Below are 21,263 nucleotides of genomic sequence, written 5' to 3'. Positions count from 1 at the left end.
CACTAATTGGAGAGTGACACGTAGATGTAGCTATTTCGTAATTTCATAATTTCGTAAATTTTTTATTGGAACGATTCTTCGATCAACATCGACGATTTTCTTTTCGACCGACTTTCCGAATTATATATTACATTCTTACTTAAAATAAAAATTAATTTTTTTTGTCTCATCCATCTAACTTTATTCATTTTGATTCTCAATACTCTTAAAATATTTATTACTTTTAAAAAAGCTTTTTAAATATATATTATTTTCACTTTTTTAAATATATATTGTTTTTGTTTGTATATTTATAAAAATTATTCAATAATTTATAAAAAAAAACGATTTATATGAAATAAAAATTTTAATTCAACAATATTGAAAATTTTGGATCTCAAATATTTAATTTGTGGCTATATAAAATAGAATTATTGTGAAAACCATTCCATCAATAGAAAATTACGCACATAAACAAACACTCCTACATATATGTTACGTCTCACATCTCACAGCTGAATTGGTAAATTTTGTAAGAAAAGGCAATCTTCGAAAGTGAAAATTCGGACAAAATCGATTTTGTGCGGACAATTCCTCGCCGATTTGGGTCGCGAGGAAACGAAGGTATAGGCATAAGGCGAAGTTTGATGTACCAGTTAAGTTACCCGCTTCTTCGTCTTTCCTTCCCATAATTGGCAAGGCCATCCGTCTGTGTTCTTGGAGCTCGATCTTCTCTGTCAGACGATTTTCCGCTTCATAATCTGAAACTGAACTGGAAACGGTTTACAATCTCTACAATTTGCGAGCTCTGTACCACAGGCGTCTCTGGAAATGGATAACACCGGTCAGTAATAGCCATTGTATTTACTTCGGTCTTGAATATGATCTATGGCGGTTTCCTTAATCCTGCGCTTTAATGGATTCATTTCCTCATTTACGATCCGCGTCGATTTCGACAATAATTGAAGTAAGAGAATGGCGGAAAAAGAGATGAAAATTAGGATTAGGATGTCGACCATTGGTATTGATAAGGAAGGATAGAGTATTGATTTCTTTGCCGTGAGTTTAGGCTGTCATGTATTTGTTTCTGCTTACTAGGATATATATTCCCGAGCTCATGCTCTTAATCAATTGCATTTTTAAGGCGGTTTATCTACTCCAGCGTATAGCCTCATATAGTGGTGTATGTTAACTTTACTACCAACTTATTGTAGATTTATTTAGCATACGAACAGCTTCGTCGAGTTATTGGAAATTTGCTTGTTAGACTTTCTATTTTGTCAGGAAGTAGTTCTTGATGTTTGGCTATTGAAGTGGTCATTTTCTTCTACATATAAACTATAAAGTAGCCAGACTCTGTAGTCACTCCCAAGTTATCTGGTTTTTTACTGTGTCAAATCTTGATGAAGGATCTCTGATGCTTCTCAGAGTTTAATTTTTGCGATTAATTCTCGATTGTCATCTTATATTTTGATTGTTTGACACCATGAATGTTCATACCTCTAGCAGGGAATCCTCATGGCATTCTTGTGCCCCCAGTTGAGGGCGTTGCAGGAGGAGGAACTGCTTATGGATGGAGTGATGGCAGCTTAAACACATCAACTCTCCCCAAAAGATCTATTGATCCCACCGAAGTTCCTACAGCAGATCTAGTTGATGTGTGGTGCATGCTAAGCACAGCAAATGTTGGACCTCAGGAAATGCCTAGGCATTTAGAGCCTGTAAGTATGAAAGATATATAATTAGTATCTTCTTCCTGGTATTGATTTTATTTCTGTGCTTAAATTACAACTACTTTTCTTGTATCTTGCATACGCCATTTTCCCCTAGAACATAAAACCTCATTGATTGGAGGCCTTTAATGGAAACCAGGAGATTGGATTTATTGATTCATAATGGGTTTTTAATTTGTGAGTGTGTGGGGGGAGCTCAGGGCAGTGCCACCTCAAGAATGTACGAGTTACTGGAACTCAATTGGCAGGAGAGCTAGACTTTTCGGAAACTGGTTCCATTCTGATTCCTACAGCCTCTTTGTTTATTGACTGACTCGGTGGTAAACAAACTTATAGTGTGACCATGCTTAATTCAAGGAACAATAATGTCTTAATTAATCCAACTAATAAAACAGAAACTAGTAATTGAATTTAATGCTAGCATTCACGTGTTTCCATGTAACCATAGTATAGAGAAACTAGAAATACCTTTCTTTGCTTATTGCATGTCAAATGAACGGATTTGAAAACTGGTAATTCTGAAAACTAATTACTGTGATGATTTGGCCTTCAGATGTGGCATTCCATGTGTTTAAATATTTGTATGTTCTTTGGAAGGAATTTTAAATTTAGTTTTATCTTTGCAGATAAATCTTCTGGCAGCTAGAAATGAGAGGGAAAGTGTTCAAATTGCTATGCGTCCAAAAATATCTTGGGGTGGTTCTGGTGTGGCTGGAATTGTGCAAGTTTTTTCTGGTGATTTATGCTCCACATCTGGCGATCGGTAGTGTCACTAAACAATTATTCATACAGTCTTGTGTGTTATTCCCCTTATAAGCATTCAGAGGTGGTTGTGTGCAGGCTAGTTGTTGGACAATCATTGAGGTTAAGGCGTGTGGTGCCCATATTAGGTGTTCCAGATGCCCTTGTCCCACTTGATCTTCCAGTTAGTCAAATAAACCTTCTTCCAGGGTAATGACGGCTAATGTGTTGAATTGGGATCTTACATTATGTTGTGTAAGGAATGCTGGGTCAATTTTGTCCAAATCTGAAATAACATTTTATAATGTTGCAGAGAAACTACAGCAGTTTGGGTTTCTATTGATGTCCCAAATATGCAACCCCCAGGTCAATATGAGGGAGAAATCATTGTTACTGCTATAAAGACGGATGCAGAGTGAGTCTATTCACTTCTACAGCTTAAAACATGTTTCAAAATTTTTCCTCATTTATTATTTCAGATTTTCTGGTGGCTAATATATTATTAATATGTTTGACTTATTGGTAAATACTCTAAACTGCATCAGATCTTCAACACAGTACCTAGGCAGAGCTGAGAAGCATCAAATATTTAAGGAACTTAAGAGCTGTCTTGATATTATGGAAAATGTTGATGAAAAACCATTGGATGAAGTGGTAGGTTGTGAATCTACCATTCTAACCTTGCTTATAACAATAATGTATCACGTGTCACATTTTCTAGCATTTAGGCTGCTTGTATGAAACGTTGTCTTTTCAGGTTGAAAGAGTGAAATCTGCAACTGCTTCTTTAAAAAGAGTTACTCAATCTCCATCATTTTCTGAATTTTATTCTGAGAATGGTTCAATTGATGTGATGGATGAAGATGCCTTTTCAAACCTTTCAATACGTGTAAAGATAATGTTGACAGTTTGGGACTTCACAATACCGGCGACTCCTTCACTTCCTGCCGTAATTGGTGTATCCTTGTATATAAAGGATAAGTTATTAATGTTTGGAGAACAATCAAGTTTCTAGTTGAATTTAAAATATATATTTAGACATCACATGGTCCTAATATATGAAATGGATTTTTTCCTTTCATGCAATTAGGAATGAAGACATTTAGAGTAATGCATGCCTGAAAACTTTTGCGTTTAAGCCTTAACTATTAGTTAGGTATCTGATACTGTAATTGAAGATCGTTTTGGTGTTGAACATGGTACTGATGAGTGGTTTGAGGCATTGGATGAACATTTTAAATGGCTTCTTCAATATAGAATCAGTCCTTATTTCTGCAGATGGGGTGATGGCATGCGTGTTTTGACGTACACTTGCCCCTGGCCAGGTACCATGATGAAACAAACTAGGAACTGTAATTTTATTCTATGTTATTGCAGTGCAATAATACGTGATGACTGTTCTTATTGTTGTAATTTTTCTGGTGGAATATTGCTTTTTGTTGCTTTCTCTATCTGATGTTAGTTTACTCCTTCATTCCTATAGCTGATCATCCGAAGTCAGATGAATATTTTTCAGACCCACGACTATCAGCTTATGCTGTACCATATAGAGCAGTCTCGAGGTAAATTCTCAGTTTCCTCCATTCAATTATGTCAGGCATGTTTGAGATGGATACTGATGAACTTCCAACAACTTGTTGATGTGCCACAGTGGTAATGCGGCAAAAGATTACTTGCAAAGAGAAGTTGAGATATTGAGGACAAAGGCACACTGGAAGAAAGCTTATTTTTATCTGTGGGATGAGGTATTTATGTTGTGCAGACACCCAAATTCAACTCATACCCATTCTATATACTAGTGTAGTATGTTGGCAATAATAGTCATTTTTGAGTTTTAACAATTTGTTTAAAAAACATTTTTGGTTTCCGAACTTTCATGGAAGTGGCAAATTAGTCCCGGAATTTTAATTTCTAACAATTTAGTCCTTGTACTCTCAATTTTCTAATAATTTAGTTTTTGCACTTTACAATTTAGTCCTAATACTTCAATTTATATGATTGGGTCTATCATGAAAAATATTGGTAAGATTTAGTGTGATGTCTTAATTTGTAGATCAATAAATTGACTGGGACCAAAGGTAGTCACAAGCTACAAAGACTAGTCGCTCCATAAGAAAAATGGTCAATTAATTTTGATAGATTTTTCATGATAAAAGATTAAATTGCTACAAAATTTAAAGTATAAAGACTAGATTATTACAGACTAAAGTTTTAGGATTAAATTGTAATTTTGAAAAAAGTTCTGGGACCAAAAATATTTTTTAACTCGGTAGACTTTGCAAGTATATTGTATTTGTAAACTAACTATAAAGATAGATGTTGAATTTGAAACAAACCAGTGTTTAAGTTTGTTATGATGGGAATTGAATTTGAATATCTGTAGTTTAGTGATCAAAATTATTATTTTAAATGATTTCTTCTGATGTAATCTCATTTTTCTGTGATTCTTTCATAAAGCTTACCACTTCAAACTTTCTATGGCAGCCATTGAATATGGAACATTATGATTCTGTTCGCAGTATGTCTAGTGAGATTCGTGCTTATGCTCCTGATGCTCGTGTATTGACAACATACTACTGTGGTATGAGACATGCTCTTGCATATGTTTGGTCTATTCATTCTATTGTAAACTCAGGTTACATTACTCGAAGTGATTACACAAATTTCCCTGCTAGATTAATAATTTGCACGACACAAAGATGGTATTGTAGTTTTCATGAACAGTATTCAGACATCAACCTCGTTATTAGAGTTTTGGCACTTGAGGATTTGATCCAGAGTTTTTTCATGTGAATACAGTAGAAACTAATCAGATTTTTTCTACAAGAATTCGGTAGTAACTAATCACAAATATAATTTGTGATTGTTGCTTTATGCAGGACCCAATGATGCGCCTCTTGCACCCACTACGTTTGAAGCATTTGTAAAGGTTCCGAGTTTCTTGCGCCCACATACTCAAATTTATTGCACAAGGTAATACTCTAATTGCAAATAGAGGAATTCGATAAACAAGAATAGAAGGATGGGGCAGATATAATTCGTGTATCTTGTAGCAATATTGAGTGGAATGGGAGATGAATATAATATAATTCACAGCCAGGTTCTTGTAGGTTGGTCAGAATATTTTAAGGTGTTCGGACAATGTAGGACTACAAGAACTACACACACCCACATAAAATTATATCTTGCTACCCTATCAAAATCTGACGGTCTTCCTCCAGTCTTGCTATCATTTTTCCACTATCTACACTAAATTGCTTAGCATAAAAGAATGTGTAATTTATTTTTGTTATACAGTGAATGGGTGCTTGGCAATCGAGAGGATCTGGTCAAGGATATAATTGGTGAATTACAACCAGAGAATGGTGAGGTAATAATTTTTGGAATTTTTGGTCCCTAAAATGTATTTCCCAGAATTGATTTCTATGAAATTATATGTTTATGGTTTATCAAACGTTTAGTAGTGGATTTCAGTTAAATGCGTTCATGGCTTTGTATTTTGTTTCTGAGGCTGTGACTTCCTCACTCGCTCTTTCTATCTCTAGGTTTTTGCTAGTGATGTTTAGTCATTAAATTGCTGCTTCGACTTCTGTTTTGAGTTGTTTCATAACTCCTGGTGATAACAGTGTGTGAACTAGAGTTGGTGACTGATTAGAAATAAAGGTTTTAAAGATTCTCGATGGATGAAATCTTTATTTTCGTTCTTTAGAGCATCCGTGATTCAATCATCAATGAATATTCTATTTTAGTTCTTTTAAATGGTTTCTATCCTCTTGTGGTCTAAAGGTTTAAATCCTTTTGCATAGTTCTCTGCTGAGGATATAGTCATCTTTCTGGCAGGAATGGTGGACATATGTGTGTATGGGGCCAGCTGATCCCCATCCAAATTGGCACCTCGGGATGCGAGGTACACAGCATCGTGCTGTGATGTGGCGTGTATGGAAAGAAGGCGGGACAGGATTTCTTTATTGGGGTGCAAACTGTTATGAAAAGGCAACAGTTCCGAGTGCAGAGGTAAGCTATACTTGCATAGCTGCAGAAGCTCTAATGCTGAACGTTGTATGTCACATGCTTTCCTAACAAGTCTCTATCATACTCGAGTAGATAAGATTTAGACGAGGCCTTCCTCCTGGAGATGGAGTGCTTTTCTACCCTGGGGAGGTTTTCTCATCTTCACATGAGCCAGTTGCTTCCATAAGACTTGAGCGTCTTCTTAGTGGTTTGCAGGTGATTTTAATTCTTAATGGATGCTAAATTTGACCCTAGAGTTAAAACCTAACATTTTGGATACGGATTATTATAGTATATAAAAATATTAAACTGTGTACGCAGCTGACCATGCATAATACAAAAATGAGTAAAGATCCTTTAGTGTCTTGTGTTATGCCCAAACAATTAATCCTGTATTACAGCAATGTATGGTATTGCTCGAAATTCGGGTTGCAAATTTCTTCTTGGATAAAAATTACAAGAATAGTCTCTCTCAGTTCGTTTATTTTGGCAAATAAAAATTTTCCTGGATATGGATAGCCTACTCATTTTTATATACTTTGGAATTGCTAATGAAATCTGTTTTGGATGTCAATTAGGACATTGAATATCTGAAGCTCTATGCATCAAGATATGGTAGAGACGAGGGGGTTGCTCTTTTGGAGAAGACTGGAGTCTATCAAGGACCTGAGCGATACACTCATGATCACATGCCAATTGATGTTATGCGGGGTGAAGTTTACAACTTATGTCGGTCATAAAACGACTGCCTGCTAAAATACGGTGAAAATTGTAGATTCCCCAGTCAAGTGGAGCAGGTTTGGGAGTCCTCAGTTGAGGACAGTCAAATACTCGGAGATGCGAGATCTTTGACGCATTTGGATCCGACTTGAATATTCCCTTTCGGAAGCCCTTTTGAAGCGAGGTAACTTTCTCGGTTATTGTACCATGTCTACAGTGTTATTTCTTTCTCAAGCAACCAGTCGATATTGAACATCTTTGTGCAAAGAACATGCGTATAAAATATTAGATTCAGGCAGTAGTAACCTGCACGATCGCGCGTCATGATGAAGCTATAGTTTCTTTTTCCCTCACTGTTATCATTGTACCTTTCTAGCTCCAGTAGTCGTAGACCTACTTGTAGTTCTCCTTTGCTTAGACACACTGGTTGAGTTTGTGATGCTATGCTTGAGTTTCAGTATACGACCCTTTTTCCCCTTATTAAATAAAAGGTTAAATAATACTTTTCCAGTTTTCCATACTCTAGTTTTGTCGATATTTAGTCTCTGTGCCTTAATTTGTTTCACTCCGAACTTAGATTACTTATTGTGTTGACATTAAGAATCCTGTTAGCTACCAACAGGTTGAATTAAGTGACAACCACATGTTACCCAAGTCGAGTTATGTTCCCAAGAAATAGAATACACACGAGTCTAATTTGTTTGGACCTAGCACCAGGATGAAAACCACTAACTTATACATGTAGGAGCCATAGACTAACCTGCTTCAATAACTGGCTTTCAGATTGAAAAAGAAAAGGGAGAAAAATTGGATCCATTTGGGGCTAAGTCCCAAGGTAAGGGTGATGGTGATATATACTGTGTGGTTAGAAATCACTGAGGAGATTTAGCAACCATATTCACTCAACCTCCTCTTCACTCTTTAAATCCGTAGTCGGCTTCGTTAACATGAAATCATCGTCAACAAAACCCTAACTACAAGGCCTTGCCTCCCCCTTCCAAGTAGAGTTCAATAACCATGTTGGATGGTTTTGTCTATGGTTCAAGCCTGTAGATAGTGGTCCTGACCTGGTTGGACAAATGGGTAGATTCTCATTTATTGTACACGCCACATGGGTACCATATAATTCCTGTTGCCAATTAACAGGCTTTTAGCCAATGGGAAATGACTAAGATTTCACATTTCTCGACTAAAGAGCAACGGTACAAAACTTAAAAATACTTTATAATCAACATTAGTAATTTATCAGTCTCACTGTTACATGGGCCATAGCAATTATATGAAATATTGCCTATGGGAATGGAGATGTGATAAAAGTAAATATTCCGTAGATTGACTTTTTTCTCTTCCATGAATCATTTGTCCCCGCCCCTAGAAACTAGTTGATTATAATCACTGCATTGACCTTTGCATCGAATAGGCAGCAGCTTTGGACTCTGTAATATGCATTATATTAACACCATAATGACATGAGAAAAAGAAGGAAAAAAAGGCAAAAGATATCCAATTCGCAAATCAAATATATGGTGATTACTTGTGCATCTTTTGCCCCTCTTGCCTTTTTAAATTGTGATCTTCATCCTTGATAGCTGTTTACTTTTATCTAGTAAATGTTGAACTGGGTCCCTCTTATCCTCGAAATTAATGCCTCTCCCAACTGTTGAATTCTGTAGGTAAAATATTACAAGTATAACTCTTTCATGAATCTAAGCCAAAATTTTGCATTGTGGTCTCTATATGGATTTTATTTATTTATTTATATAATTTGGATATTCTATTTTGGTGTAAATCTATTAGAGATAACATGTAATTGAATAAATTCAAGAAAGGGTCTTTGAGTTTAGATAAGACATGGAAATTCCCTTCAGAATAATTAAATGGACTTATTATATTGGGAAATGTCCTTATCTAAGTAAAAAAGGGTTAAATTTTGGTCCATATGTTGATTTTTTAGTTAAAAATTCTAAACTTTAGTGTCAGTGTACCATGTGGTACACTTTCCTGAATAAATTGTTATTATAACGTTATTATTTTTCAATAAATGGCCGCCATATCATAATAAAATAACCGACAAGTTAAATTTTGTCGAATGTAAAACAATTGATTTTCACACATGGAAATGATAAATTCCACATTGGATACTTTGTTAGATTCTTCCACTGCATACACAATTAATATTAAATTTGATCATCTAATAATTTCCCTATCTTGAGAATATAAAACAAACTTTTTATCGATTACATTGGATAAGTAGGAACTCAGAATGTAATTTTTCCAATTTACAACATACATTAAAATAATAATAAAAAATAGTAGGTTCGCCGATAGCGGGCGGCTACTACCACGGTAGAGTTTAGTAGTTGGAAAATAGAAGATGTCACAGACATATTTGTCCAAGGCGTGTTTAGAAGGTGTCACGGACATATTTGTCCAAGGCGTGTTGGTTACGGTTGGATGTTCGTTGTATGTCAAATCACCTGTATTAAAACATTTGACTACTTTCCTTTATCATTTTCATGATGTATAGATATCTTTTTGTCTTTCCTAAATGTATAATGTTCAGTAGAGTCATGCTTGCTTATGGTAGATCTGAAATGTCTCAAATTATAGGGAATGTGACTATTTGTTAATTATTCGTATTCGGAGTTATATGTTATTTAAAACATTAGGTTGTCTTTCTCGCTTATAGCCTATAGCATTGTTTTCAAACACTATTTCAAAAATTTATCTACTTCGTTATTGGGTCATAGGCTTGAACATACGTCGGCCATTGACAATGTGATTTCAGGTCGGCTGAGTCACTCGATACTAAAAGTGAGTGTCTCACAATGGTCAGTAAACGTTGGAAAGGAGCTCTATTGTGACAAGGGCATAACTGGTAAAGACTAAAAATAAAATTTTGAAATGTCTACGGTACCCCGTCCGTAGATATCGGAGTCCTCCGACACAAAAGGACAAAACATTACCCTTTTAACGAACCATATACCCTACAACCGAAAGCACGACCTTCAAAATGGAACCGCCCCTGTGATTTGCTTTGGAGTGATGATCTCAACGTTCCCCTGCGATCGTCCCCACTGTAACACCGTGGTCCCAACGCTTTGTAAGAAGCACGTGTAGGATAATGCCTTGTAGTAAGCCCAAGCTCCCCATTTACATTTTCTGTCACTCGTACTGTATCCGTACGTCTCCCAAAATGCCCTCCAGCTTCATGTTATTTACACTATTGCCACCACTCTTCAACTACCGTACTTTTAATTCAATCGAAAAATTGGTCCGAGTTTCCCCGACGAATGTTATCACCTAGTAGATTACGACACGTGGATGGATAGATTTCCATCCCCTTAACCATGGTAATCACACACACAAGTCCTTCCTTCCCCAACCACGGTTAACTGGCGCCGCTTAGATTATTTCTTTTTAATCTGATTTTCCACTTCTCCTCACTCCCTCTCCTCAACCATTTCTTTTTCTTCAAAATTTCGGCTGTTTTTATTTTTTTTTCAAATTTTTAAAACCAGAAATGTGAAAAGACAATCATGTCCTTAAATTTAGGTTCAGTTTTCCCAACATACAATCACAAGTTCAGAAGGCTTAGAATCCGAGTTGCTAATCATTGGATGGAGCGCAGTGTTCTTATAATGAGTTATTGTGTGCTGAGCTTTCAGTAAAGCTTAAATCCCACAACTATCTTCTCGTTGAGCTTATTTGCCGAATGTTTGATATGGAAAATTGTTCGCCGGTTGCGGTTTCCGGCGATGCTTCTTTATCTTCTTCACGTTATATCGAACCAGTGACGGCGGTAGCCCTGCCGAAGAAGAAACGGAACCTTCCCGGAATGCCAGGTAAGGGAATTAAAAGCGCCAATCCAGCCGCGATGTTTTGATTGTTCGATATTCTGTGATTTCAATCAATCTTGGCTCCCAGATTCGATTGTTTCTGTTTTTCAGACCCGACGGCGGAGGTGATTGCTTTGTCGGCGGAGAGTTTGCTGGCGACGAACCGGTTTGTGTGCGAGATATGCAACAAAGGCTTCCAGCGGGACCAGAACCTGCAGCTTCACCGGCGAGGCCACAACCTTCCCTGGAAGCTTCGGCAACGGACTGACAATGAGGTGCGTAAGCGCGTCTATGTCTGTCCGGAACCTACCTGCGTCCACCACAATTCGGCGAGAGCACTCGGCGATCTTACCGGAATAAAGAAGCACTTCTGCAGAAAACACGGCGAGAAGAAATGGAAGTGCGAGAGATGCTCGAAGAAATACGCGGTAAAATCCGATTGGAAAGCGCATATGAAAACTTGCGGAACTCGAGAGTACAAATGCGATTGTGGCACTTTATTTTCTAGGTTCGGTTTTCGTTTTTCTTTTCTCTGTTTAATGGATGCGTAGAAATCATCGCTTCTCTGTTTATCATTTTCACTGAATTTCTGTTTCGATTTCTTGAAGGAGGGATAGTTTTATTACGCATCGAGCCTTTTGCGATGTATTAGCGGAGGAAAGTTCTCGTGCTCAAACCCTAGCAGTTCCATACTCTAAAGCGAAGGAATCGGACACGGTTTCGCCTCCCCCGCCACCGCTCACTCCGACAACCACTGTGGTATCTCCGGCGTTGTCAATTCACAGCTCAGGTAGTACACTTAATCATCAATAATGGCGAAATGCTCCAAATCCTTAATATCCGATGTAAAGTTTTGATTGATTTTCTTTTCTCGATCCATTGTTGTTTGCAAGTCCTTTCTCTTTTTTTTGTTTGTTTGTTTTTCCCCCAAGGATTCGGTAGTACTGCTCGTTCACGGGCAATTCTTGCATGGATGACAGTGAAGCTCAAAGATCGAGGATAGTGGAAAGGGAGAATGATGGCTTATCGGAAAAAAAAGTCGCCATTATTCTCTTCCCCTTTACTTCCAAAACTGCTTTTCCTTTTCAGTTCAAGCTGTTCATCATTCACTGAAAGCAACCGCTGAATTCTGTTTTTGATTCATTTGTTCTGTTTTTTCTTTTTTCTGTTCTCACCTCCACTGAATATTCTTACAAAGATTTGACAGATTTGTTGCTTTGGTTTACAGAGCTAGCTGATACTCAGATCAGAGTTTCATCCATATCAACGCCTTCAGCCGCGGCTGTCAATAGTAGCTCAAATGATTTGTTTGGAAATAGTACTGTTTTTGCTCCCTCTGCTTCATCCACGACCGTTGCAGTCTCCAGTTTAGCCTCTACAATTGTGTCTTACGATTGCCCCTCTACTCGCCCTCCTGTTTCCACCGTGAATCCCACCTCGCTCTCTCTCTCCACACCTCTCTATCTTTCCCCCAAAGGATCATCCTCCCTCTTTCCCCGACCTGACCAAGACCGTCTGCAGTACACGTGTTCAACTCAACCGGCGGCCATGTCCGCCACCGCTTTGCTACAGAAGGCAGCGGAAATGGGGGCAACCGCGTCTAATCCATCGTTGTTCCGTGGCATTGGGATGGCTACTACTACTTCTTCAGTTCATGATAGGTCTGCCACTGCTAATGTGAACCGGGATCATCGCAATGGCGCTTCGTTAACGGCTGGGTTATGGCTTGAACTTCCCTCTGGACCGGCTGGTTCTGGTTTGATGATGGCGGGTGGTCCATTTTGCTCGTTTGGAAGTCAGCCCATGACGAGGGATCTTCTTGGGCTTGGCATAGACGGCGGTGGAGCCTCTACTAGTAGATTTTCAGCTCTGATCGCTTCCATGAACGGTGGGTGTGCCTACGACGAAAGCTCCACCGCCGACGCTTGGGATCGAGATGAACAAGATGGAAAATATTGATTGCTGGCTGGAGCTGCTGCTCGTGTGGTCCTCCACCGACTTCGCCTCATAGCTCCGTTCAACTCCACGGTGGTTGCCGTTCCGCCCGTCGAACTGCCGCTGTCTGTAGATATTTTTAAGTTATATTTAATTTGCAAGCCACTAAATTTATAATTTAAATTTAAATTGATAGCTACTAATACCAAGCTTGTTTATAAAACAAGACAATTTAGTAATGTAGTGAGGAATAAAACAATGTAACCTGACATTAAAAAAACAATAAATATATATTTATTATGTAAACGCTCATGCCCCTGAGATGTTAATTATAATTATTATTTGAGGTCAACGTGTAGAAGCCAAGAACTCTTTGGCTTAGTGTAAAAAGTTGTGCAAAAAATTAGTCTGAACCAATGATAAAGAGATGCTCCAAATTGTGGAGCAATGCTGGGCTGAGGTCACGGCTTCAAGTAATTTCTCATCTGCCATTGACTTCAGCGGTGCGACAATGGATGGAGCAAAGAAGAACGACCACAGACCTTCCTCTCCCATACTTGGCTAGCAGCGGCTTTTCAGTTTCCAAATGATTCTCTTTGCTGTTTCCCTTGTTGTTGTTGCTCTTCTTCTTACAATCCTCCTGAAATTTCTCTACTCCACTTTCTGGCTTCCATGGAGGATTCAAAACCACTTCCGAAAGCAGGGCATAAAGGGCCCTCCCTACCGTCCGATCATCGGCAACTCCACCGATATCCGACGTCTGTTCGCGGAGGCACAATCTAAGCCGATTCCGTTTCACCACGATATACTCAGTCGCGCTCTCCCTTTTTACTTCCGGTGGTCCGGTGAGTACGGAAAGACGTTTCTGTACTGGTTCGGGTCGAAACCGAGACTGGCCATTTCCGACCCGGATCTAATTAAGGAAGTGCTGGTAAATACGCACGGGTCTTTTCGAAGGATCCAGTTCAACCCGCAGGCGAAGTTGCTTTTTGGAGAGGGACTGCTAGGACTGGACGGGGAAAAATGGGTCGCGCGTCGGAGAATTGCGAATCAGGCTTTCAACATGGAGCGTATAAAGGTATAAAACTTTCTTTACATAATTTCTATGTTGGCTGGTGTCTGTTGATAGTGTAGTTTTAAATTGCACAGGGGTGGGTACCCGAAATAGTTGCTAGTGTGTCGAATGTTTTGGAGAAATGGGAAGAGATGAAGGGCGGAATGGAGGAGATTGAATTGGACGTTCACAAAGAATTTCGTCGCCTCTCAGCCGACGTAATTTCAAGAACCGCATTTGGAAGTAACTTTGAAGAAGGCAAGCGCATCTTCAGTTTGCAGGAACAGCAAACACATCTCTTCTCCCAAGCAGTCAGAAGTGTTTATATTCCTGGCTTCAGGTCTATTTTCAATTCTTAGTTTTCCTTTCCCTGATTTTCTGTGTACATTTTCATAGATGGGAGTGGCTTTCTTTTCTCTTATTTTCTTTCAAATTCAAGCATAGTCGAAAGGGTTAAAAGAGGGAAGATTTTCACACTTTTATAAGGGAATCTTGAGGCTGACGGACGATAAGTAACGAATCATAGCGGATAATGTCTACTAGCTATGGCCTTCGATTGTTACAAATCTACTAGTGTTAGTTTATTTATTCCTGGAGTTTGAATTGAAAACTTGAAATGTAGATTTTTGCCGACGAAGAAGAACAGAGAAAGATGGAGCCTGGAGAAAGAAACTCGTGAATCGATAAAAGAGCTGATTGAGGCAAACAGCAAAGGAAGGGAAAACTCAACTAATCTACTGAGCTTGTTAATGTCATCTTACAAGAACCAGAAGGGGGAAGAAGAAAGACTTGGAGTGGAGGAAATCATTGATGAATGTAAGACATTCTATTTCGCGGGAATGGAAACAACTTCTCATCTTTTAACTTGGGCTCTTCTGCTACTAGCAAAGCATCCAGAGTGGCAAGATAAGGCCAGACAAGAAGTTCTCAGCGTCTGCGCCCATAAAACACCTCCTGCGCCGGAGAATTTGAGCGAACTTAAGCTTGTAAGTCAATGTACACGTAATGATATCTATATTCTTTTGGATAAATGTCACCTTGCAGTAGTTACAGATATCCTTTATTGGCAAGTTTTGTGCATAGTCACTGTTGTTCTGTCCGATAAATTATCATCTAGCAAGAGGGAATTTGAAATACTTAAATGCAGATTTGCAAACGGTATGTAACCGTCCGTTGTGTCAGCGAAGACGTTGATTCCCGAGGGGGTGGATTGTGAGATTCCACATCTGTTGGAGAGGGGAACGAAACATTTCTTGAGTGTGGAAACCTCTCCTTAACATACTGATTTTAAAGCACTGAAACTGATGGTGATATATAATAAGCTAAAATAGACAATATTTGGTAGCGGTGGGTTTGGGATGTTACACTGTACATGGTGGTGTTGCTAACTCGTAGAATTCTGTTTTGGAAGTATGCAAGTGAAGTTGACCATTACGAATTCACAGGGACTAAAATATGATGGAAACATATATTTGATTGGTTGTGTTAATGTTTTATGGATGTGGGTTTGAACTGAAATGGCATCCATTTTCTATGTTCGTACTCATTCGATATCGTGCATCTCTTATGGCAGGTAGGCATGATAATTAACGAAGCACTTCGACTTTATCCTCCAGCAGTGATGTTGACGAGGCAGGCAGTGAAACAGGTGACACTAGGAAGCTTAGACATTCCTGGTGGCACAGAGCTGTTCTTGGCGTTGGCTGCTGTCCACCATGAGAAAGAGATTTGGGGAGAGGATGCAAACAGCTTCAACCCTTTGAGATTTGGTGAGCCTCGGAAACACTTGGCTTCCTTTCTGCCATTTTCGTTGGGTCCCAGGATTTGTGTAGGCCAAAACATGGCGTTGATTGAGGCCAAAGTCGCCCTGGCCATGATAATTCAACGATTCTCTGTTGCTGTTTCTCCAACCTACACTCATGCCCCTTTGCTTTTTGTAACCTTACAGCCTCAGTTTGGTGCTCACCTCCTTCTTAGGAGCTTATGTAACTGAAACTTGCAGTTAGTCTAAATATGAAGTAAACGGTGGAGCTTTGTGAACTGTTTTGTAAAATGTCAAGGAGAACAATATCTCTCCAAGTCTCAATGTTGGTAGTAATAAGTTCAAGTTAATGTATAATCTCATTTCACTTCGAGACATTCACTTTATCTGCGAGTTCAAGTCTGTGGGGACCCGACTTGAACAGGGAGATGATTCCTTATTTAGACTAGAAATGAGGGGGGAGTGAGAACGTTTTTTTTAATTAATCAAAATTATAATTTTTTAAATAGGAATTGAGTTAACTCATTTCTAGTTTGAATTAGTTATAGAATATATAGTATTCATAATTATTTAATATTAGAAGAAGATATTAGTTAAATAATATATTTTATTTTATTCTCAATATTGAGTTAGTTTATATTTTTGTTATTTATGGGTATTAGTTATTATTTTGTATAATATCAATAATTGTCAGTATCTTGTATAATATCAATAAAGATTGAATCTCAATCCTAATTCTATTTCTCATTTTTTATATTTCTGTCGGTCCGGTAACAGAATAAATTAAAGATAAAAGGGGCATTTTTTTTTTTTGTTTTTTTTTGTTTTTTTGTTTTTTTTTTGCCCAACTGATTTTCTGAAAAGACGTTTACCTGAAAATTAGTCACTGTCTGATGGTCGTTTACCAAGCCACCAGACGCCTTGACCACTCATAACTAGCAAAAGACGACCTTGGGATTGCCTTGTCAAAGTTACCAAAATACCCTCACCAAGAATCGAAACCAATGGATGAGAGCCGTGATATTTTCGTAAATAACATGCTTTCCCCTCGACTACAGCGTCAATACCGGTCAATAATAAATAGCAATTTCGAATCAATTCGCGCCTTAGGGTTTTTACCTGGCGTCCGCATCCATAGAATTTTGTGGATTTCATCTCACTCCCTTCTATCAATTCTGTTCCACGGGGAGGTTCTACACGGGCCGAGCTCGCAACTAATTTGAAAGGTTCGTTTCTTTAATTCTGACCTACGGAAGCTTTATAGATGGTGTAAGCGATCCAGGTTGCTAGAAATAGGTTTCGATTTAGTTTGTATGTGATTGATCTGGTAGAGCGAGGTTTCGTAATTGTCATTTTACTGTCTTCTTTTTCCCGTATTGCCGTTGAATTTGTATCTATTATTGGGTTTTCACTTTTGAATACGTGCGTTATGGTCTATCTTCGTTGTATTGTTAATGACAAGTGTATTTACGCTATTTATGGGTTGGTCTTGTGCGTTTCATCTTGTAGTTCGTGGGTCGTCTATGAATATTCTCTTAAGGAGAGAGAAAGTTATTTAAGTGGTGTTTAAATGTTTCAATAGTTCTACTGTTGTGGTCATTCGGAAAATTCATTTTACTTGGCATATGCTACCAAATTCTATACTCACGCGATTGGGTGATGGTGATTTTAGAATCTGAGCGTAGCATGTATAACGCCAGAAGTTTGAATGCCCATTCTCACGTGTTGTTCTAATTGAAAAAAAAAAAAAAAAAGTTCGAAATAAACTTGTTCATTTCTTTACTCATTTGGTGAACTTTTGACCGGGCAGGGCTAATTTTCTTGAACATTTCGACATACTGATTACGTGAAGTAATATGCATCGAGTACTCTGAAATTAGATGTGCAGGGAGGAATGGTACTTTTTCTCATAAAAAGTTGTAGTGGTTTTATTCTGTGCTGGAGAAGAATCAAAGGGAGGCCCGTCTGTTTAAGGGGCTAATATGCCATCTTATATGTCAAAACTACGAGCATCGGTTCAAATTCTAGGGTGGGAAGGCGGATTTAAAGGTTCATTGGAGCTGCTTTTTGGGCATCAGAAACTGTTGTGTGGCAATTCTAGTCTATTTCACTCGGTTCCTTATCCCTCACTTACAGAGTTGCATGCTCTCTTAAGACCTGGCACTATTTCGGGTGCTAGTTCAGAGCTAGTCAATCGCAGGAAGAATATCTCAGCTCTTGGAGCAATTTCTCGCACATTTTCTGTTCCTTCTGTTTCAGGCCCTGCATTTCAGACTTGTAGGTATCACATTGATTGTGCCGTTGCTGAATCCAATCAATTTTCATCTCACAGCAAGTGTGAAGACAAACCAATGGCTGCTTGTGGTTCTAGAGCTACACTTGGTGAATGTTCTTTTGGTAATTCAAGTTTTAGAAATGCACACTCGTCTTCTTCAGCGATCAGTGCTAGTATTTGTTTTAACAATAGAAGTGTTAATAGATGTCGGAAAGCCAGCATGAGTTTGAAAAATAAAGAGCAGCCTAGCAACAATGTGATATATGGATACTTCACTTATGACGTTGCAAAGAGGTTTTGCAGTAGTTACCTACATACTATGTCGGGAGTCGGTGATCTTCATACTTCATCAACTTCTCAGTTTTCAGCTGGTTCTGCCCCCAATGTGTCATTTGATAATTCTGCGCTGGAGGAACAACCTGCCAACTCTACTGATTCATCTGAACAGTATGTTCTACTTGATCCCTTAATTTAAAATGAAAATATTATAATTTACGTGCTTAGTTTAGATTGCATCACGACTTTGGTTTTAACTTGCGCTATTGACTTTATATGAATGCTGTCATCAAATGAACTTGCTCTTGCGCTCAGGGACTGCAATGATCCCCCCATGGACTTGAATAGTTTGGAGATGCGTCATATTCATTTAGTTATTTGGTCATTCCATTCTTACTGGTCCAACTATTGAGTGAGGATAAATTGTGAATAACGGTGACTTGTTCTGCTTAATCGACATTTTTGGTTATTCTGGTTAAAATGAATCCCTTGGTTTTATGAATTATATAAATGTATTTTATTGTTTTCGGATTTCATTATGGAATTCTCGTACTTGGTCAGTATTGCCGACATAGTATGCTGAGGTCCCCTTCCCTTTTTCATAGTGACGATGTGCAGTTTGGATGCCTAGTGTTCTTTATTTCTAAATTTCCTACTATGTTATCCACAGGAATATCTCGATGGGCAAATCATTGAAACTGGTTTCTGGATCATGCTATCTACCCCATCCTGATAAAGAAGATACTGGAGGAGAGGATGCTCACTTTATCTGTGTAGATGAACAGGCCATAGGGGTGGCTGACGGTGTGGGTGGCTGGGCAGATCTTGGTGTTGATGCTGGACAGTATTCCCGAGAACTTATGTCTAATTCTGTTAGTGCAGTTCAGGAAGAACCCAAGGGCTCAATAGATCCAGCTAGAGTCTTGGAGAAGGCTCACTCAAAAACAAAAGCCAAAGGTTCCTCCACTGCTTGTATCATAGCGCTTACAGAACAAGTACGTTGATTCTTATTGAGACCAAATTCCCTGTTTTGAATCTCTAGATTCTTGATTTGGTGCAATTACTTTACCAAAATAATTTTGGGAAGTTTCTATTTGTTTGGAATTAAAGCCTAAGTCGTCCTAGTCTGAACTTTTGGGTGGAATCCATAACAAGAGTAAAAGTCATTGATGTCTTCTAGACCTGTAAAATTTTCCCCTAGAGTAGTGAGGTAGAGCTTAATACTTCTCATATATAATATAATAGTATCTGTCAATAATTTTAGCTATCTGTACAATTACTTGCTCATATATTTTGTCTTGCAAGGATGCCCGGCAGTTCTTTTATTTTATTACTGCACCATAGGTAATAATGTAAGGCCTCACTGCAGGGTCTCCATGCAATCAACTTAGGAGACAGTGGATTTATGGTGGTTAGAGACGGATGCACTGTCTTTAGATCTCCCGTGCAGCAGCATGATTTTAATTTCACCTTTCAATTGGAGAGTGGAAACAATGGAGATTTGCCTAGCTCTGGTCAGGTTAGTATGCTCATCAGCTTCCTTGCCATCTGTAGTTATCTTTCTTCTTCTGATTTAGGAAATTGGTCATGTTTTTCGTGAATTAGTTGACATATGTACTGATGCATTAATGTCAGATTAATTGTTCTCTTCCCTTGTATCAATCTACCATTTGAGATAATAATATGGAAGGTAGTGCATGGCAGAAACCCTACATAAATATGTGAATAACCTCACAGATTATACAGCTTTGTGACTTCCTCACGTATGGTTTACTTTAACATAAACTGATATAGTTTGAAGACTATACTATCAAAATAATATTATGAATTAGAAAAGCCCCACCGTTTATGATGCAAGTCTTGACACTGCTTGGCATATGGTTGTTATTTTGAGCAGAAATTGATATAGGTGGGAATGATATCTTCCTCACGTGGCCTTGTTCCCCTAACTGCTTAAATCTCAATTAGTTTTTTGTTATTTGTTTTAACTATGTACTTGTAACCTGGGAAGTAATATCCCTCATGTCTTGGTACGAGTTGGGGAAAGAAGCATATTTTGTCTTACCCCACTCTGCTTTTGTACATCTTTTTCTTCCAAGTAATACTATGTTTCTTCTTTAATCATTTGCATGCTTGGAATCCTTTGTTTTTGTTTTCCCCCTTAGTTCATACTTCAATGTTAAGACATTGAACGGTTTTGTTTACATTTTTAGAAATAGAGTGAGCAGAGTTTGCAAACCTTAAAAACGAGAGTAGTAGTTATTTTACTCTTCAGCAACAACTTTAACTTGATGATGATGTGAGTATTGAAACTGATTCAGGTTTTCACAGTCCCTGTTGCTCCTGGAGATGTCATAATTGCTGGCACCGATGGACTCTTTGATAACTTGTACAACAACGAGATCACTGCAGTGGTGGTTCATGCCATGAAAGCAGGCTTAGGCACTCAGGTGACTGCCCAGAAGATAGCTGCTCTTGCACGCCAACGAGCTCTAGATAAAGATAGACAAACGCCTTTCTCCACTGCTGCTCAAGATGCTGGATTTCGCTATTATGGAGGCAAGCTTGACGACATCACAGTCGTCGTGTCATATGTTACACGCTCTAATGATAAGTGAGTGCCCTGAATGTCTTCTCCAACACTTGCATCTGCACGCTTCTGTATATAATATTTGTAGCATAACCATTAACAATGCTTATTGCATCTAAGCAAGCATATTTAATTGAACTATCTCAACTCTTTACATGTTGAAGAGCGGATGACCTCGTTTGTAAGTGAAAAATCAGAGGCGTGAGCCTCCCCAAGTTTGGGCGGTTGTTTCTCTGTTTTCGTCTTCCATCTGAAACCTTCTGTGCTCATCTGATGCGTAATTGAACAATACCATTAACAATCTTCTATAACGTACCTCTCTAACAGGATAGATCGTTTTGTAATAAA

The 21,263-nt window shown here is 38.4% G+C and overlaps 4 protein-coding genes across 4 annotated transcripts; all 4 read left to right on the top strand.

Moving 5' to 3' along the window:
* Nucleotides 1-525: 525 nt before the first annotated feature.
* LOC111474877 lies at nt 526-7,704 on the top strand. Its single transcript, XM_023119725.1, has 16 exons — nt 526-823; nt 1,489-1,700; nt 2,339-2,475; nt 2,553-2,663; nt 2,767-2,868; nt 2,999-3,107; nt 3,211-3,411; nt 3,610-3,778; nt 3,937-4,015; nt 4,105-4,198; nt 4,938-5,034; nt 5,333-5,426; nt 5,751-5,823; nt 6,294-6,467; nt 6,558-6,680; nt 7,043-7,704. The coding sequence occupies exons 1-16, from the start codon at nt 811-813 to the stop codon at nt 7,202-7,204; spliced, it is 1,950 nt and encodes a 649-aa protein (XP_022975493.1). The 5' UTR covers nt 526-810; the 3' UTR covers nt 7,205-7,704.
* Nucleotides 7,705-10,646: 2,942 nt separating this feature from the next.
* On the top strand, nt 10,647-13,230 carry LOC111476498 (protein indeterminate-domain 1-like). The gene is made up of 4 exons (XM_023120176.1): nt 10,647-11,029; nt 11,135-11,531; nt 11,632-11,813; nt 12,252-13,230. Exons 1-4 carry the CDS (start codon nt 10,900-10,902, stop codon nt 12,980-12,982), a joined length of 1,440 nt encoding a protein of 479 aa, XP_022975944.1. The 5' UTR covers nt 10,647-10,899; the 3' UTR covers nt 12,983-13,230.
* Nucleotides 13,231-13,339: 109 nt separating this feature from the next.
* On the top strand, nt 13,340-16,141 carry LOC111476497 (cytochrome P450 734A1). Its single transcript, XM_023120175.1, has 4 exons — nt 13,340-14,036; nt 14,108-14,352; nt 14,635-14,998; nt 15,586-16,141. The coding sequence occupies exons 1-4, from the start codon at nt 13,545-13,547 to the stop codon at nt 16,003-16,005; spliced, it is 1,521 nt and encodes a 506-aa protein (XP_022975943.1). The 5' UTR covers nt 13,340-13,544; the 3' UTR covers nt 16,006-16,141.
* A 727-nt stretch (nt 16,142-16,868) lies between these two features.
* Nucleotides 16,869-21,182, top strand: LOC111476584 (probable protein phosphatase 2C 55). Its single transcript, XM_023120304.1, has 5 exons — nt 16,869-17,000; nt 17,585-18,496; nt 18,996-19,320; nt 19,695-19,844; nt 20,647-21,182. The coding sequence occupies exons 2-5, from the start codon at nt 17,757-17,759 to the stop codon at nt 20,941-20,943; spliced, it is 1,512 nt and encodes a 503-aa protein (XP_022976072.1). The 5' UTR covers nt 16,869-17,000; nt 17,585-17,756; the 3' UTR covers nt 20,944-21,182.
* Nucleotides 21,183-21,263: the final 81 nt, after the last annotated feature.

The sequence above is a fragment of the Cucurbita maxima genome, unplaced genomic scaffold (genome assembly GCF_002738345.1).
Source record: "Cucurbita maxima cultivar Rimu unplaced genomic scaffold, Cmax_1.0 Cma_Scf00003, whole genome shotgun sequence".
Taxonomy (NCBI): Eukaryota; Viridiplantae; Streptophyta; class Magnoliopsida; order Cucurbitales; family Cucurbitaceae; genus Cucurbita; species Cucurbita maxima.
This window is presented reverse-complemented; position numbering and strand designations above follow the sequence as displayed.

Bases quoted from the DNA above. Each gene is read 5' to 3' on its own strand.
- LOC111474877 (XM_023119725.1), top strand. The intron at 1,701-2,338 runs GTAAGTATGAAA...TTATCTTTGCAG, and splicing joins TGCCTAGGCATTTAGAGCCT to ATAAATCTTCTGGCAGCTAG. The intron at 5,427-5,750 runs GTAATACTCTAA...TTTGTTATACAG, and splicing joins ACTCAAATTTATTGCACAAG to TGAATGGGTGCTTGGCAATC.
- LOC111476498 (XM_023120176.1), top strand. From the start codon at position 10,900: ATGTTTGATATGGAAAATTGTTCGCCGGTTGCGGTTTCCGGCGATGCT. The intron at 11,532-11,631 runs GTTCGGTTTTCG...GATTTCTTGAAG, and splicing joins TGTGGCACTTTATTTTCTAG to GAGGGATAGTTTTATTACGC. The intron at 11,814-12,251 runs GTAGTACACTTA...TTTGGTTTACAG, and splicing joins GTTGTCAATTCACAGCTCAG to AGCTAGCTGATACTCAGATC.
- LOC111476497 (XM_023120175.1), top strand. From the start codon at position 13,545: ATGATTCTCTTTGCTGTTTCCCTTGTTGTTGTTGCTCTTCTTCTTACA. The intron at 14,037-14,107 runs GTATAAAACTTT...TAAATTGCACAG, and splicing joins TCAACATGGAGCGTATAAAG to GGGTGGGTACCCGAAATAGT. The intron at 14,999-15,585 runs GTAAGTCAATGT...CTCTTATGGCAG, and splicing joins ATTTGAGCGAACTTAAGCTT to GTAGGCATGATAATTAACGA.
- LOC111476584 (XM_023120304.1), top strand. From the start codon at position 17,757: ATGCCATCTTATATGTCAAAACTACGAGCATCGGTTCAAATTCTAGGG. The intron at 19,321-19,694 runs GTACGTTGATTC...GCCTCACTGCAG, and splicing joins TCATAGCGCTTACAGAACAA to GGTCTCCATGCAATCAACTT. The intron at 19,845-20,646 runs GTTAGTATGCTC...AAACTGATTCAG, and splicing joins ATTTGCCTAGCTCTGGTCAG to GTTTTCACAGTCCCTGTTGC.